This window comes from Alosa pseudoharengus, unplaced genomic scaffold, assembly GCF_046254945.1.
Source record: "Alosa pseudoharengus isolate Yale_2024_CS ecotype anadromous, Long Island Sound unplaced genomic scaffold, YU_APseudo_1.1 YU_APseudo_1.1_scf_16, whole genome shotgun sequence".
NCBI lineage: Eukaryota > Metazoa > Chordata > Actinopteri > Clupeiformes > Clupeidae > Alosa > Alosa pseudoharengus.
Window position 1 is genome coordinate 13,218,776 of NW_027468630.1, and position 13,522 is coordinate 13,232,297.

General features: G+C 43.0%; 2 protein-coding genes across 2 annotated transcripts in view; one reads left to right on the forward strand and one right to left on the reverse strand.

The window, feature by feature from the left end:
- The window catches only part of abhd2a (abhydrolase domain containing 2, acylglycerol lipase a), a 25,178-nt gene extending 22,193 nt beyond the window's left edge, over window positions 1–2,985 (forward strand). The window contains exon 11 of the mRNA XM_076287125.1: window positions 1–2,985. This exon is cut by the window's left edge and continues 1,754 nt beyond it. The gene's annotated coding sequence lies outside the window, so the exon portion shown is untranslated.
- A 1,435-nt stretch (window positions 2,986–4,420) lies between these two features.
- On the reverse strand, window positions 4,421–10,861 carry rlbp1a (retinaldehyde binding protein 1a). Its single transcript, XM_076288102.1, has 7 exons — window positions 10,853–10,861; window positions 9,257–9,385; window positions 8,635–8,839; window positions 6,017–6,195; window positions 5,555–5,713; window positions 4,998–5,108; window positions 4,421–4,567 (listed from the first exon to the last, which is right to left on the reverse strand). The coding sequence occupies exons 1-7, from the start codon at window positions 10,859–10,861 to the stop codon at window positions 4,421–4,423; spliced, it is 939 nt and encodes a 312-aa protein (XP_076144217.1).
- Between the last annotated feature and the right edge of the window lie 2,661 nt (window positions 10,862–13,522).

Genomic DNA, 13,522 nt, shown 5'->3' on the forward strand with positions numbered 1-13,522 from the left:
GTGTGATCGAGTGTGTCCTCTCCAAACACACCACTGTTTGGAGAGCCACTCCGTTGGAGGCATTTTTCAGAACGTTGAAGAACCCAATGGCCTGTGAGGACAGGGTGTTCTAGCAGGTGGTTCTAGAAGCTTCAGGTCATTTTTTTGCCCGGTGAAGCATGTAGTCCAGACTGTAGCATTTGAAATGTGATCTGAACAGACATGTCCTGGCCAGAAACGGACAGGCATGAGTAACTGGTACCTCTGAGACACTGGTCCCATGACAGCTGTTTTGTAGACTTGGACCCCTAAGCTGCATGGGTTGAACCTTTTGTTTTTGAAGAGGTGGACCCTTAAATGAAGATCTATGTTTTTGAAGAGGTGGACCTTTAATTGAAGATCTATGTTTTTGAAGAGGTGGGCCTTTAAAGGAAGATCTATGTTTTTGAAGAGGTGGACCTTTAAATGAAGATCTATGTTTTTGAAGAGGTGGACCTTTAATTGAAGATCTATGTTTTTGAAGAGGTGGGCCTTTAAAGGAAGATCTATGTTTTTGAAGAGGTGGGCCTTTAAAGGAAGATCTATGTTTTTGAAGAGGTGGGCCTTTAAAGGAAGATCTATGTTTTCATTCCCCAGTGTGAATCCATTTGAACCTTTTGTTGTTGTTGTTGTTGTTTATTGTTGTGTACTGTGCGGAATGGCACTGAAAAGCATGCATGTCTGGTTTTAGAAGTTGCGTAGATAGATTGTGTGGATTTGTACACATTCAGAGGTGGATAGCGAGTCTGACCTGATTTTTGGAGAAGTGCTCTAATCGCACTTAGTTCTGGTGCCTGTTGGCATTCGTTTTGTGCTGTTTGTCTTTGGTGCAGTGAAGACGGTAATGCAGGAGGTGACTGTGTCTTCCAAATCAGGGCATAGTACATGACTTCATCTGCGATTATGGAACTTGTATTTAGTTTAAGTTCTCTTGACCAGTGCATCCTTCAGACAAATCACCCATATGCCCATGTGCACCCAGCAAGCTCATGGCACTCAGCAGTATAGGGTTAGACGGGGGAATAAAGCCCAATCCGGTTCCGCATATTCTAAACGGCTCTTGAACAAACATGGTATGAGGTAATCTTCTCTGGGAGACTCTGGGACTAAAACATGTTATTTTGGTCATAGGAAGCTTCAGGAATAGCCAAGGCAGTGCATCTCTTTTTTTTATTTCTATGTCGTCACAACCTTTTGGAAGGCCAGGACGCAGGCAAACCTCACTGTAATCTGCCATCCAACATCAGTGGTGCGTCTTTGCTGCAACGACTCCCCCTGCTGTCAGTTGTTTGTCTTCAGCTCTTTTAGTTTAGGAAGAGAAGTCACTTGAGAGACGTTGACCAACTCCCACATTTCTAGTCTATCCAGATTTAAACTGATGAGGGACCTTATTTTGTCAGTGAAATGCCAATCAACTGTGCTCAACAGACACCACCCTCCCCCAACACCCTTCCTTCCTTCAGAAGCCCAACAGGGGGCCGGAACCCTCTATGTTTGGCTTCCGGAAGGTTCTGGTCTCTGGTCTGACCCGCCAGCATAGTGCGTCCTGGCGTCAGACAGACCCAGCTGCAAACCACATGAATGAGGGCATAACGCTTTTTTTTTTTTTTTAAAGAATGTCTCACCTAACTTTGCACAGTAAATGCTGGCGATTTCTTGAGATATCTGCTCAGAAACTCCTCTTCAAGGTTATTTCTTTGTTCCGTTAATTTTTGTTTCACATTGTTTTTGTATTTTATACTATTAATAATTATTACCTGTTGTTTATTTGCTTGTGTAAGTGTTATGGGAAAATGTTATTTGAGTGTGAGTGTTGTTTTGAATGGACACTGGTGTATGGACGCATCATATCACCATTGCTGGTTATATACCAAATCACTAAATCACCCACGTAAAGAAAATGACAAAAAAGCGATAATATGGATAATAATAAAGAGAAATGAATAATGTTAAGTCATATATGCAGATATGTGCATATGTATGTAAAATATACAATATATTTATAGTTATGTTATTGGGACCAGGGGCAATCTTACAAAATTATGGGAAAGCAATAATGTGTAATACTCCTCATGTTCAACGCCAAATGAGACAATGACAGAGATTTATTACGGGGACAGAAAGGTGAAACATTCATTTCCAAAGTCACACAGGATACAAAATATTGAATAATTTAAGTATCATTAAAATAAATGACTCCTCAAAAAAATGTCAGAACCAAATGCACCATAGCTCTTTGATAGACAATGGTACCACATGTTGTGTGGCATGTCCCTACAAATTACCAATAGAGTTAAACGTTTTCTGTAAATAGCAGGGGCTAATGAAGAGCTGTAATTCTGCTTCAGCCCACATTACTGGCCTCTACATCCTACTGAAGGGTAGGAGGCTGAATATTGGGTCTATCTTGGAAAGCTGCAGCTCAAACTAAAAAGACTAATTCACCTTGTTTGTACACTCTGCGCTCTGAGATCTTCTGAGCCTCCTGCTGCTCGTCCTCACGAGCTGCCTGTCAAACACACTGCTTCTGTAGTATTCAGTCTTTGCTCATCTCAGGGAGAAGAGTTTCATGACACTGTTGCTTGCATTCGTGTTTGAGAAGTAAGAAATAGCTGTAGTGGTTAAAACGGAAATGTTGGACAGAAAGTGCTCTGTTAGACAGGTGCAAAACGTGTTGTGAGAAATTCATGCAAGTTTCATGCTTGGTGGATTTTTTTTATGTAGGCCTCAGTGTTCTTGAAATCTTCTCCTTACTTTAACAATTCCATTCAGATATAGATATGTGACTGTTTTGGAGTTGCAATCCTGATTGAAATGTATTTTGGGCCTTCAGCTGTGACCGTACCATGAGTTGAGATCACCAGTGTGTTTTTGTTTGAGGGAGAAGATAAACAAACATGGTGTGTGATGTAATAATTTATGAGAATATGGTTATTGTGTTCCACAAATAAAATATTTTCTTGTAAATGTTTGTGCTGTGCTCTTTGCCCATACAGTACCAAGATGGAGTTATATTCCCATCACCTGCCCTCTATCTCATTTAATATGCGCCCAAGGTTCTACTGCAACACTTCATAGTACACAGAGTTCTTTGGTAGCGAAAACACAAATACAGGCTGCCAATAGGTATATAGAACATATTGTAACAGTGATGTATCAAAGTCATTCATTTGTATATGCAATTGTATTATATCCAACTTTATTCTCAGCCTTTTTTTTCCCGATTTGGACCGTGGCATCATTGATTCCATATTCCTCACCTAGTCCTATTAAGATCATTGAGCACTGCTCAGTTTTTCTAATGCACACACTGACCTCAGGTACCACAGAAAGATGTTTCACCTGGCAAAGACTAATAGCAGAGCTCTATAGAAACACCGAAATGAACTTTTGACAAAAGTGTTTCTGTTTGCACATATTTTATTGAAAATGTTACAGCTCACCTGTCAAACTACAGGAGCAGACCTCTAATCAGTAATCAACACACTAAGCAGAAAATGCTCCTAATGACAAACTGCTCTCGAGAGTGAGTAGGCCAAAGAGGCAGCCAGAACCACTGGGGTGGCCTCTCTGGTACCAGGAGCCTGGGAGGGGCTCGCAGGCGAGACCTGCTAATGGTGCAGCTCGGCCCAGCGGGGGGAACTGGAAACAGACCTTCACATGATATCAACGTCTTTCTAGTGTTTTTAATGCTGCCAACTTGACAGTGCCATCGGTAAGAGGGAAGTATGGCTCTTTATGGAGAACAAGAGTGAAACCACTCCATTATGTGTGTGTGTGTAAATGAAAACAGGTTTATAGGGAATAAGAAAACATTTGATAATGTATTATTGGACTCCATTGTTGTGCCATGTCCAGTATGTGTACGATTTAGTCAGCTAGAAAGAGTTAACGTCAGCATTCAGTGGTGCGTCAGAACTTCTGTCTCCTCTTTAGCTAAGCACTTCAATCTCATAGTTCTATTTATGATTAATTACAACTCTAGTCTTTAATAGCATCTCAGTAGAGACAGAATCAGCCTGAGGCTTTAGTCTACAATATACCTAGAAATATAAGGCAAAACAAAGAACAGGAAAACAATAAACAAAAATGATTGCATTTGTAAGATTGTTGACCTCTGTCTTATCTTCCCCAAACGTTTCCCTCTGGACATCCTCAGAGGGTCTGCTGGGTAATCGTGGTGTGCTGCCATTTTTTATTTGAACAACCTCTACAACTCACCCTCTACTAGACGACTCACTTTGTACAATACTTACTTTATCCCATGAATACTTTTAATACAACAAACTCCCCGTGTTTAAAACCTTTCTTCATGGTTCCCCCTACGACAACATTCCTACAGCTTTCTTGCGTACTCGTGGGAGTCAGAGTGGGTCTTCCGTTGGCGACAGAGGTCAGGAGGTTAAAGGGCTGTGTCCTCGGAGCCGAAGAGCTTCACGGCGGTGGCCTTTCCTTCGCAGTCGGAGCCTTTACCGCCAAAGTCTGCTGGGAGGATCTCGGGGTCGAACTCCTTAAAGTAGTTGTCCAGCTCCTCCCCATGAACAAACACCTGAGGCGAGGACAAGGATTCACACATGGATCAGTGTGATGTGCCGTGTGATTAACATCATAATACAGAATGTTTGTATGGGTAAAATGTCCTTCTGTTATGATGTTCTTCTACTAGAGTGAAGCTGGTTTTAAAAAAGTAACAAAATCAGTCTCACATTAATACTCATACAAATAAAAAAAACTACTGTGATACAGTGTGTGTGTGTGTAATTTCAGGTATATGACGGCGTTTGGTACAGTGCGTGTGTGTAATTTCAGGTATATGACGGCGTTTGGTGGGGCTACAGGTCTCTGATATCTAAACAGCCACAGATCCCCCACGCCTTCTGCAGCTGAGAGACAGGCATATCCCCCACGCCTCCTGCAGCTGAGTGACAGGCAGATCCCCCATGCCTCCTGCAGCTGAGTGACAGGCATGCAAGTCTCACCCTCTCCAGCAGCTTGCTCTTCATGAAGGGCTTGACCACGTTGTAGGTGGTGGTGAAGTACCAGGGCTGGTGGATGACGTGCACCGCCTTGAAGCGGGCAGGGAATGAGTCCTGTACACATGGAGTCACACAGACCACACATCAGTGATTTACCACTGGAGGAATGGCCAGAGGCCAAAGGGCATATTACAGAATTGATATGCTATTAGCAAATGAACTCCTCTAAAATGCACCACCTCAGAGATCCGGTCACTCACATACTGCATGCATTGGAACCGCATCTTTGTTACATTGAGGATACATGTTTGAAGGCATTTAAAGACATTAATGACATCAGACACCAACATTCTGTTTAGTTTCTTAAATATTTTTTCGAAAGATATATTTTTGTGTCAGCAGATACACTCCTGTGAGCATATTTATCTTTATCAGGTATTTACGTGTATGTATGTTTGTGTGTAACCTGCAGCATGTCGTCCATCTTCTTGAGCTTGGTGTGTGTGTGTGTGTGTGTGTGTGTGTGTGTGTGTGTGTGTGTGTGTATGAGTATATGTAACCTGCAGCATGTCCACCATCTTCTTGAGCTCAGTGTGTTTGATGCCTGACGCATGCTGCATGGTGAAGCCTTTGAAATTCTCAATCAGGCAGAAGCCGTTGATCTGTGTCTCCTCATTTTCCAGAAGCTTCTCCAGGATAACACAGTATGCACGCAGCACCTGCATGAGGTTTCCAAACACACACAGATCAGTAAGCTAAATATACTCTTCTTATCTTTCAGAAAGAACAAAGCAATTGAAGCTGAACCTAGAAAAGTAAATATATAATTTAACAGTACACATTTCAAAGTAAGACAAGCACATAAATAATGAAGGAAGAGCCTCTGAAGGTCAGTGCTCTATTGCCTGATGCCTTTGTTTGTTCTGCTACATCTACTCCCTGCTGTTTCTGAGGCTCTAGTTTCTACTGGTTTGTGCTGTCCATTCCTAAGACTGGCCGTAGTAATCAACCATCCTGATCACCTCATCAAAGGTGACCTCTTCCAGGTCCCAGTTCTCGATGTTGAAGAGCAGCACTACGTGGCCGAAGCGGTCTCGGGTGGAGAGGATGCGCGGGTAACCGGCCTCGATGGTGCTGCGGACTGCCTCTGGGGTCATGTTCTCAAACAACTCAGGGTAGTCCTTACGGAATTTCACATAACCTGGGAGAGGACAAGGAATTTCACACACACACAGAGTTCAATTCCTGGTGCTGTAAGTAAGTGTGAGGCTTTCTCACAGTGGCCAATCAACAACCAAGTCCATTTAACATCACACAACATGACAACAACCAAGCCCATTTAACATCACACAACATGACAACAACCAAGCCCATAACATCACACAACATGACAACAACCAAGCCTATTTAACATCACACAACATGACAACAACCAAGCCTATTTAACATCACACAACATGACGTGGATACAACAACAATGCACATTTGGCAGGCGACAGGCGCAAAGGCATCGCACGTCGTATCCGGGATCCATAAAGGCCCTTGGCCTGAATGCTCAACCAAAAAACCAAGACAGCAAAAATGGCAACAACAAAGCTGTCTTCGTACACAGCAAGTAGGCTTCTTTAGAAAATGAGACTCCCAATACGTCGCTGATGCAGGCTCGTGGACCTTCAACCAAAGAACCAAAACCGCAAAAACATCACCACCAACAAGTCACCATGCTAAGGTCACTGCACAGCAGAGGGGGAGAAGGGACTTTGATGGAACCATTTATTGTTCTTTTTACGGCCTTAAAATGTGTCTATTTAGACTTAGATACCTTTATAGTAACTTTAGCCTCTAAGTAGAGAAGTACCTTGTTTAGCTCTTGTCAATATATAGTCATACATTAGGGAGTCCCGCTGCGGGGGCAAGTATGTGCTTCATTACATTCAGGTAATCAGCCCATTTTACAAGATGGGGCCGCTGTGTAAATCAACTTCCTGTGGAACAGCACAGTCCCATAGATAGCAAAAGAAAAGTCCACAGGAAAGACAAAAGCAGGAAGACGTTTTACCCTGCCAATTAAGGCATCATTAACATCAACGAGGCCGGACACCTGGACACTGTGAAATAGGCTTTTTTCTCTGAAAGTGCTTTTCCCCAAGCAACAAAGGGTAAAATGCTGTCCTGGCAGTTCATGACATAAACCCAGCAACAGACACTGGCCACTCAGATTGTGGTTTCCTTTGTGCAGAGGTAACATAATGGCTACTCTGTCTGTCTCTCTTGCTTGTTTTCCTAGAGGTCTTGGTGATCAAAGCACACACACACACACATACACACACGATTGTTGGAGTCCAATTAACCTCTGAGAATTAGAACATACTCACACTGCATTCTGCATTCCTTTCCCACAGGTCCTGTGTGTGTGTGTGTGTGTGTGTGTGTGTGTGTGTGTGTGTGTGTGTGTGTGTGTGTGTGTGTGTGTATTCACATGGTCTCTCTCTCCCACAGTGAGACTGACCAGTTCATGCTGGGTCAGGTGCAGTGATGTGTGCTTCTGTTGCTGACATGTTATTGGGGTGCAAGTATGCAAGTCTGCTGACTGCACTATGCACAGTGCTATATATATTGTGTGTGTGTGTGTGTGTGTGTGTGTGTGTGAGAGAGAGAGAGAGAGAGAGAGAGAGAGAGAGAGAGAGAGAGGGACTGAAAGGTTGGTAGAGTCCATCTCGTTTTCTTGCTCTCTCTTCTGTCCTCATCGCTCTTTTGCACGTTTCCCAACCCCCCCCCCCCCTCTCCTGGTGAAAATAAACCATGCCCCCATTTGTGCACAAAGCCCCTCTTTGTGGCCTTTTGAAAAGGGCCCAATTAATGGGCCGCATTCTGCTCTCCTCGTCATGGCTGTGAGCATGATTCAAAGATGCACAAACGCAAAACAAAGGGACATTCCACCGACGCCAGATTACACAAACTATCCCACAATGCATCGTCATAGAAACAGAATGCCTGAGTGCACCTCGAGCTGACGGCCAGCATCACAGCATTCAGCGGAGAGGGTGCAGAAACAAAGAGGTTATGATGATGATTCCATAATGCTTCATTCACTGGACAGTCATGAAAGGCCTACTGTATGCACCCCATACTGTTAGTGTGTAGGAAGAATGTGTTACATGTGCAATTAAACAGAAATGGAAGTGTGACAACGACAAGAGCTCATAGTACATTGATTCTTTTAAGGAATGTTGCTTTATCCATGTTAAATGATTGCATTCAAAATGACTACTGCAGTGTTTTTTGTAATGTTTTCTGCAGGCACATATTGCAGTCATGTCTGTCTGCAAAAAATGGATTGCCTGTAATATGCTTTCCTACAGAACAATGCCTATGCAGCAGGTAATTAAAGTAACTAATGGCCTCCTGTTTTATCCAATGAAAAATGATGACACCAACCGAAATACTTGACTTAACCGTAAGACTTGAGAAAGGCCACAGGCCGAAACGTTGTTTGTATTAAACTACTGGCATATGAGCTGCTAGAGTGTGCGGTCTCCCTTTGGCCTTCACACCATACTGCCAAGCCCAGCTATTCTGTCATTGTGCTGTGGGATGTGCTGTATGTAGGTCTATAATGGAACCTTGAAACATAATTTACCCTTCAAAAGATCGTGAGATCGACCCACGTCAAACTTGCGTGCCCGGATGAACCTCAGGAGGAGGGGGTCGGGTTTGTCCCCAAACTTCTCCTGCACGGCCTTGGCCAGGTCATCTCCCTCGCCGGCCTTCTCCTTCATGAGGGCTCTCAGCTCCTTCAGAGAGGATGTGCGCCTCTCGGGAGTCTCGTTCAACTCGTCCTTCGCCTGTGATCAGAACACAACAAGATCAGGGGGTTATGTGGACGTGGAGTGTGTGTGAGTGTGTGTGTGGGGTGGGGACTCACACTGTATGTGTTACCCTTATGTCCTTTATTGGTGTGTGTGTGTGCGTGCGTGCGTGCGTGCGAACGTGCGAACGTGTGTGTGTGTGTGTGTGTGTGTGTGTGTGCAACATAGTTTCCTACTGTATGTAAAGGTGATATAGGTTACTCTGAGAAATGTCCTTTGGGTTTTCTGTGTGTCACAGTGTGTGTGTGTGTGTGCCACAACAAAAGCATTTTCGATTCATTAGAAGTGAATACATGTTTTAGAAATGAGTGTGTTTATATTTGGGGATGTGTGTTTATGTTTGGGGATGTGTGTTTATATTTGGGGATGTGTGTGAACTGCCTCTGACGGTACCTTCTGGACGGTGTGGTCCGGCAGCTTCTTGCAGGGTCCAAACACGGGGCCGTGGTCCTTGACCGTGAGATGTTCCAGCTTGGCCCGCAGGGCTTGCTCCTCCTCCGACACCATACGGAACATCCCCGTCTGGAGGGGAGAGGGAGAAACCAAGGACACAGAGCCATCATTAAACTGGACACCATACGGAACGTCCCCGTCTGGAGGGGAGAGGGAGAGAGAGAAACCAATGACACAGAGCCATCATTAAACTGGACACCATACGGAACGTCCCCGTCTGGAGGGGAGAGGGAGAGAGAGAAACCAAGGACACAGAGCCATCATTAAACTGGACACCATAGGGAACGTCCCCGTCTGGAGAGGGGGAGAGAGAAACCAAGGACACAGAGCCATCATTAAACTGGAGCCCAGGCCATTACAGTGGAGAAGGAAAGGCTACTTGACAAAAATGGCAAAATGGACAAAAAAAGTCATCTGTTGTCTGTGGCACTTTTTCACCCCAAACCTCACTAAACACAACCTGCTTTTGATCCAAAAATGATGCATTCAATTTAATTCAATTGTATGCATGGCTTTTCCCACACCCAAACACACACAAACACACACACACACACACACACACACACACACACACACACACACACACACACACACACACACACACACACAACCAAACACACACACACCCAAACACACACACACACATCCGTCTCCCCCAGACCCCCCTCCAACAGCCCCTCTTAATCCTCCTCACATGATTTGGGCAAAAACACACCTCTCACCCTGAAGGATCAAAATCACTCCTCTCAACCTGAAGGATCAAAAACACTCCTCTCACCCTAAAGGATCAAAAACACTCCTCTCGACCTGAAGCCAGAGGGATTGTACCCATCCTACAGACTGACTTTCTGCAGATGGGGGGGGGGGGGGGGGGGGCTTTAAATGCTCCCTGAGCATCTGCCTTGATAATTATTCTACCTTTTCTTTTATTACTTTTTTTTACTACTTTCGCCTTTGTTTTTGTTTACTAATTATTCTTTATTTAAATGATTTTACCTTGTGTTTTATGTTTTCTTTTTATTATGATCTTTACCTTTTGAACTATTCTTTGACTATATTGCCCTTCTATGCTTTTATTTGTTATTATTGTTTGGTTTTGTTTATGTAAAGCACATTGAATGACCTCAGTGTATGAAATGCGCTATATAAATAAACTTGACTTGACTTGACTAAGTGTTGTGTGTTAAAGTCGGTACTTAACAGTGAAAAACAAGTTTGCCATATGACCCTCTGGGGACACCACACTGGGGATGTGGGTGGTTTTGGGGTCAGGTAGCGATAATAGCATGAACGTGACATGTCAACAAGGTTACTTGTACACTTATAATATACTTATTCATGCTATAGAAGTAATAAGGTGCCTCTTTTACTGTGAGAAAGTATTATGTAGTGTGAGCATAAGATATAAAATGATGAAATAATTTGTGCAATAAATACAATTATCACATGCCAGTTATCACATGCCACATTCAGTTAACATGCAATAGGATGCTACTTTATTGTACTGTTTGTGGAGCTAGACTGAATGATACTTACAGCAGCCATTCTCTCAGCTCCTTAGACAGACTCAAACCCTGCGGAAATAAAAAGAATGCTTGTGATTACATTCCAGAATCAGCTTAGCAGCTGTCAGTGGTCCCAGACTTTGATCCAGGTCTTCTTTAAAGCCTGTTTAGCCCATTCTCATCTCTACCCTGTGTTCCCACCAGCACAATAGAGAGTCAGTGTAGTGGGCTAGCGAAGAGAAAGGTTTACATTAATCCTGTTTCAGGTCTCCCCACAGAGCCTCTTATGTCTGAGCAGCCATACAAACACATCGGCCTTATGAGGCCAGCAGCATCTTATTCAACACCATCTCTATCTCTCTCTCGCAGTAACTCTGAATGAGGACAGGTCAGCTGTCAGCTGATAAACATGCAGACAGACACACACACACACACACACACACACACACATCAACCACACCCTGAGATGTTTTGTCAGATATAATAATTATAAGTTTATCTACATTTTGATTGACATGTCTGAAGTCATGGGCGCCAGTAGTACTTATACATTAACAGCAGGTTAACAGAACAAACAAACACAACTCTGTTGTTCTGTTTTGTACGGCTGACTGCGTCTCATTTGCAAGAAATCTCTTGATCCTCTTTACATTCTGTCAACAAACATATCATAGATCCCATAAGACAGGATTATCATCTGTTGTGACATTTTGCAGTCTATTGTTTTCCTCGTGTTGCAATAATATACTGCACTTACATGTGACATGAAAATTGTGCTAATAGAGATGAAAAAGTATTGTTTCTTCTCTAAAGGCAACTCTCGTTAGTAAAATTAAGTCCCATCATTTTATGTTTGTCTTTCACAAAACATGTTACATGTCCTGTTTATAATATGAATGATTAATATTAATAATTAACATATGTGTAATTACCTCATGATACATTGTACAACTAATTAAAACAAATAACACCTGTGTTCTTGCCAGTGTCCACAAAAATACAATACTATGGTTTTCACACTCATGTTACATCATATTTTGCATCGTTTTAATTGTAATTAGGAATGTAACGCTATGAAAATTTAACCTCACGGTTATAGTGACCAAAATTATCACGGTTTTCGGTATTATCACGGTATTTCTAAAAGTGTGTTCAGTATGTTCAGAAAGCACTGATAGGCCTACACAAGCTGAAATAGTTTCAAAAAGTGTCCCGTTCACTTTTTTCTTCATGCTTAATTGGCTATGTGCTTATAGCTTAGCTTACCCTACCATAACTTGGAGTTTGCTATTTCTGTTATTTGGATGCAATAAGTGAGACCAAAGTAAGCGTTCAAAATAAAACTTTAGGCTACTGTATTCTCCTGATAACGTGAGTGGAATGGATTTAATGTGGACGCGGACATAAAAAGACGCAGAGTGGCTACATGATACAGTGCACATTTTGAAAAAGTTCCGCCTTTTAAAATCAGGTGTAGCCTAATCCAAATCGTAGTTAAAACCATCAATTAGACAACAGAATCAGTAGGGTACCAGTTTTGTTCCATTGTACCAGGCCTACTGTATGTCAAAAGCAGGCTCGGATGAAGCTGGGAAGGATTAAACACACGGTTTCCACACCGCGGTAATCAACAGTGATAATCATGATATTTGAAATGAAAACGGTAATTATTATCGTCAACATTTTTATCGCGGTTTACCATTATACCGGTAATCGTTACATCCCTAATTGTAATGTACATTCTTTGTGACTACCAACGACAAAAGTACCTGCAACAAAGTTCTTATATTAGTAATCATAGTAATTAAACACTATTACACATTGAAACTTCATTTGATCCAAGCCTTCATAATAATGTAAGTTTAACATTATAAACAAAGCCTAAAAGTAACCGTATAAATCACTATGAAGCCCTGTCCAACAGAAAGTCGGAGGCTTACCTTGATGTGGAGGACACTGGAGCACTGCAGGCAGGGCAGGAGTGAGAGGGATAAAAAGAGAGAAAGAAACAGAGAGATTTGGGGGGAGGAGAGTGGAGGCTCTGTGGAAAGAGGAGGAGAGGAGAGGAAAGGAGAGGAGCAGGGCTGACTGGGGGGGGGGGGGGGTGATCCGTAGCGTCTCTCTGTATGGAGTTAAGCCTGTCACACAGCATCACAGCAACCTCAGGCTACCCACGATACACACTCTCCATAGAACACACACACACTTCCTGATCGGAACTAAACACTCACCAAGAATCCCTGTTGTTACTGTCAGGTTTGGATAGTCTGTCACTTGAGAGAGAATGTTAGTATCACAGTAAACAGCAAATGCATTATTTCCCATTTTGACTGCTGTGTGGTCGATCGAGCAAAGCTGCAATCACAGACCATTCTGTCTAACCTTTGACCTAAAACTGGGTTTATACTGTAAGCAGCTCATCCTGGGTCATCCAAATTACCTCAATAGAGTGACACAAAAACAGGGCAGAAAGAGAGATGTTTACATGTATGCTGTGATAGAGAGGCTCGTGCTTATGCACATGCACCCATCTACACTTCCTGGAGTGCTCCATCATATGCGACATCTGTCTCCATGACTCAGCTGTCTCTAAGTGCATCTGCCTCCGTCAGGTGCAGCAAGGTCATGCTCATCAAGACATGATTCCCCGCCCTTCCACCTCCTATCCCATCACACACACACACACACACACACACACACA

Coding starts and splice junctions, on each gene's coding strand:
- rlbp1a (XM_076288102.1), bottom strand. Junction 8,840..9,256: donor CGGACCACACCGTCCAGAAG/GTACCGTCAGAG, acceptor TTCTGATCACAG/GCGAAGGACGAGTTGAACGA. Junction 5,109..5,554: donor AGATGGTGGACATGCTGCAG/GTTACATATACT, acceptor CCATGTGTACAG/GACTCATTCCCTGCCCGCTT.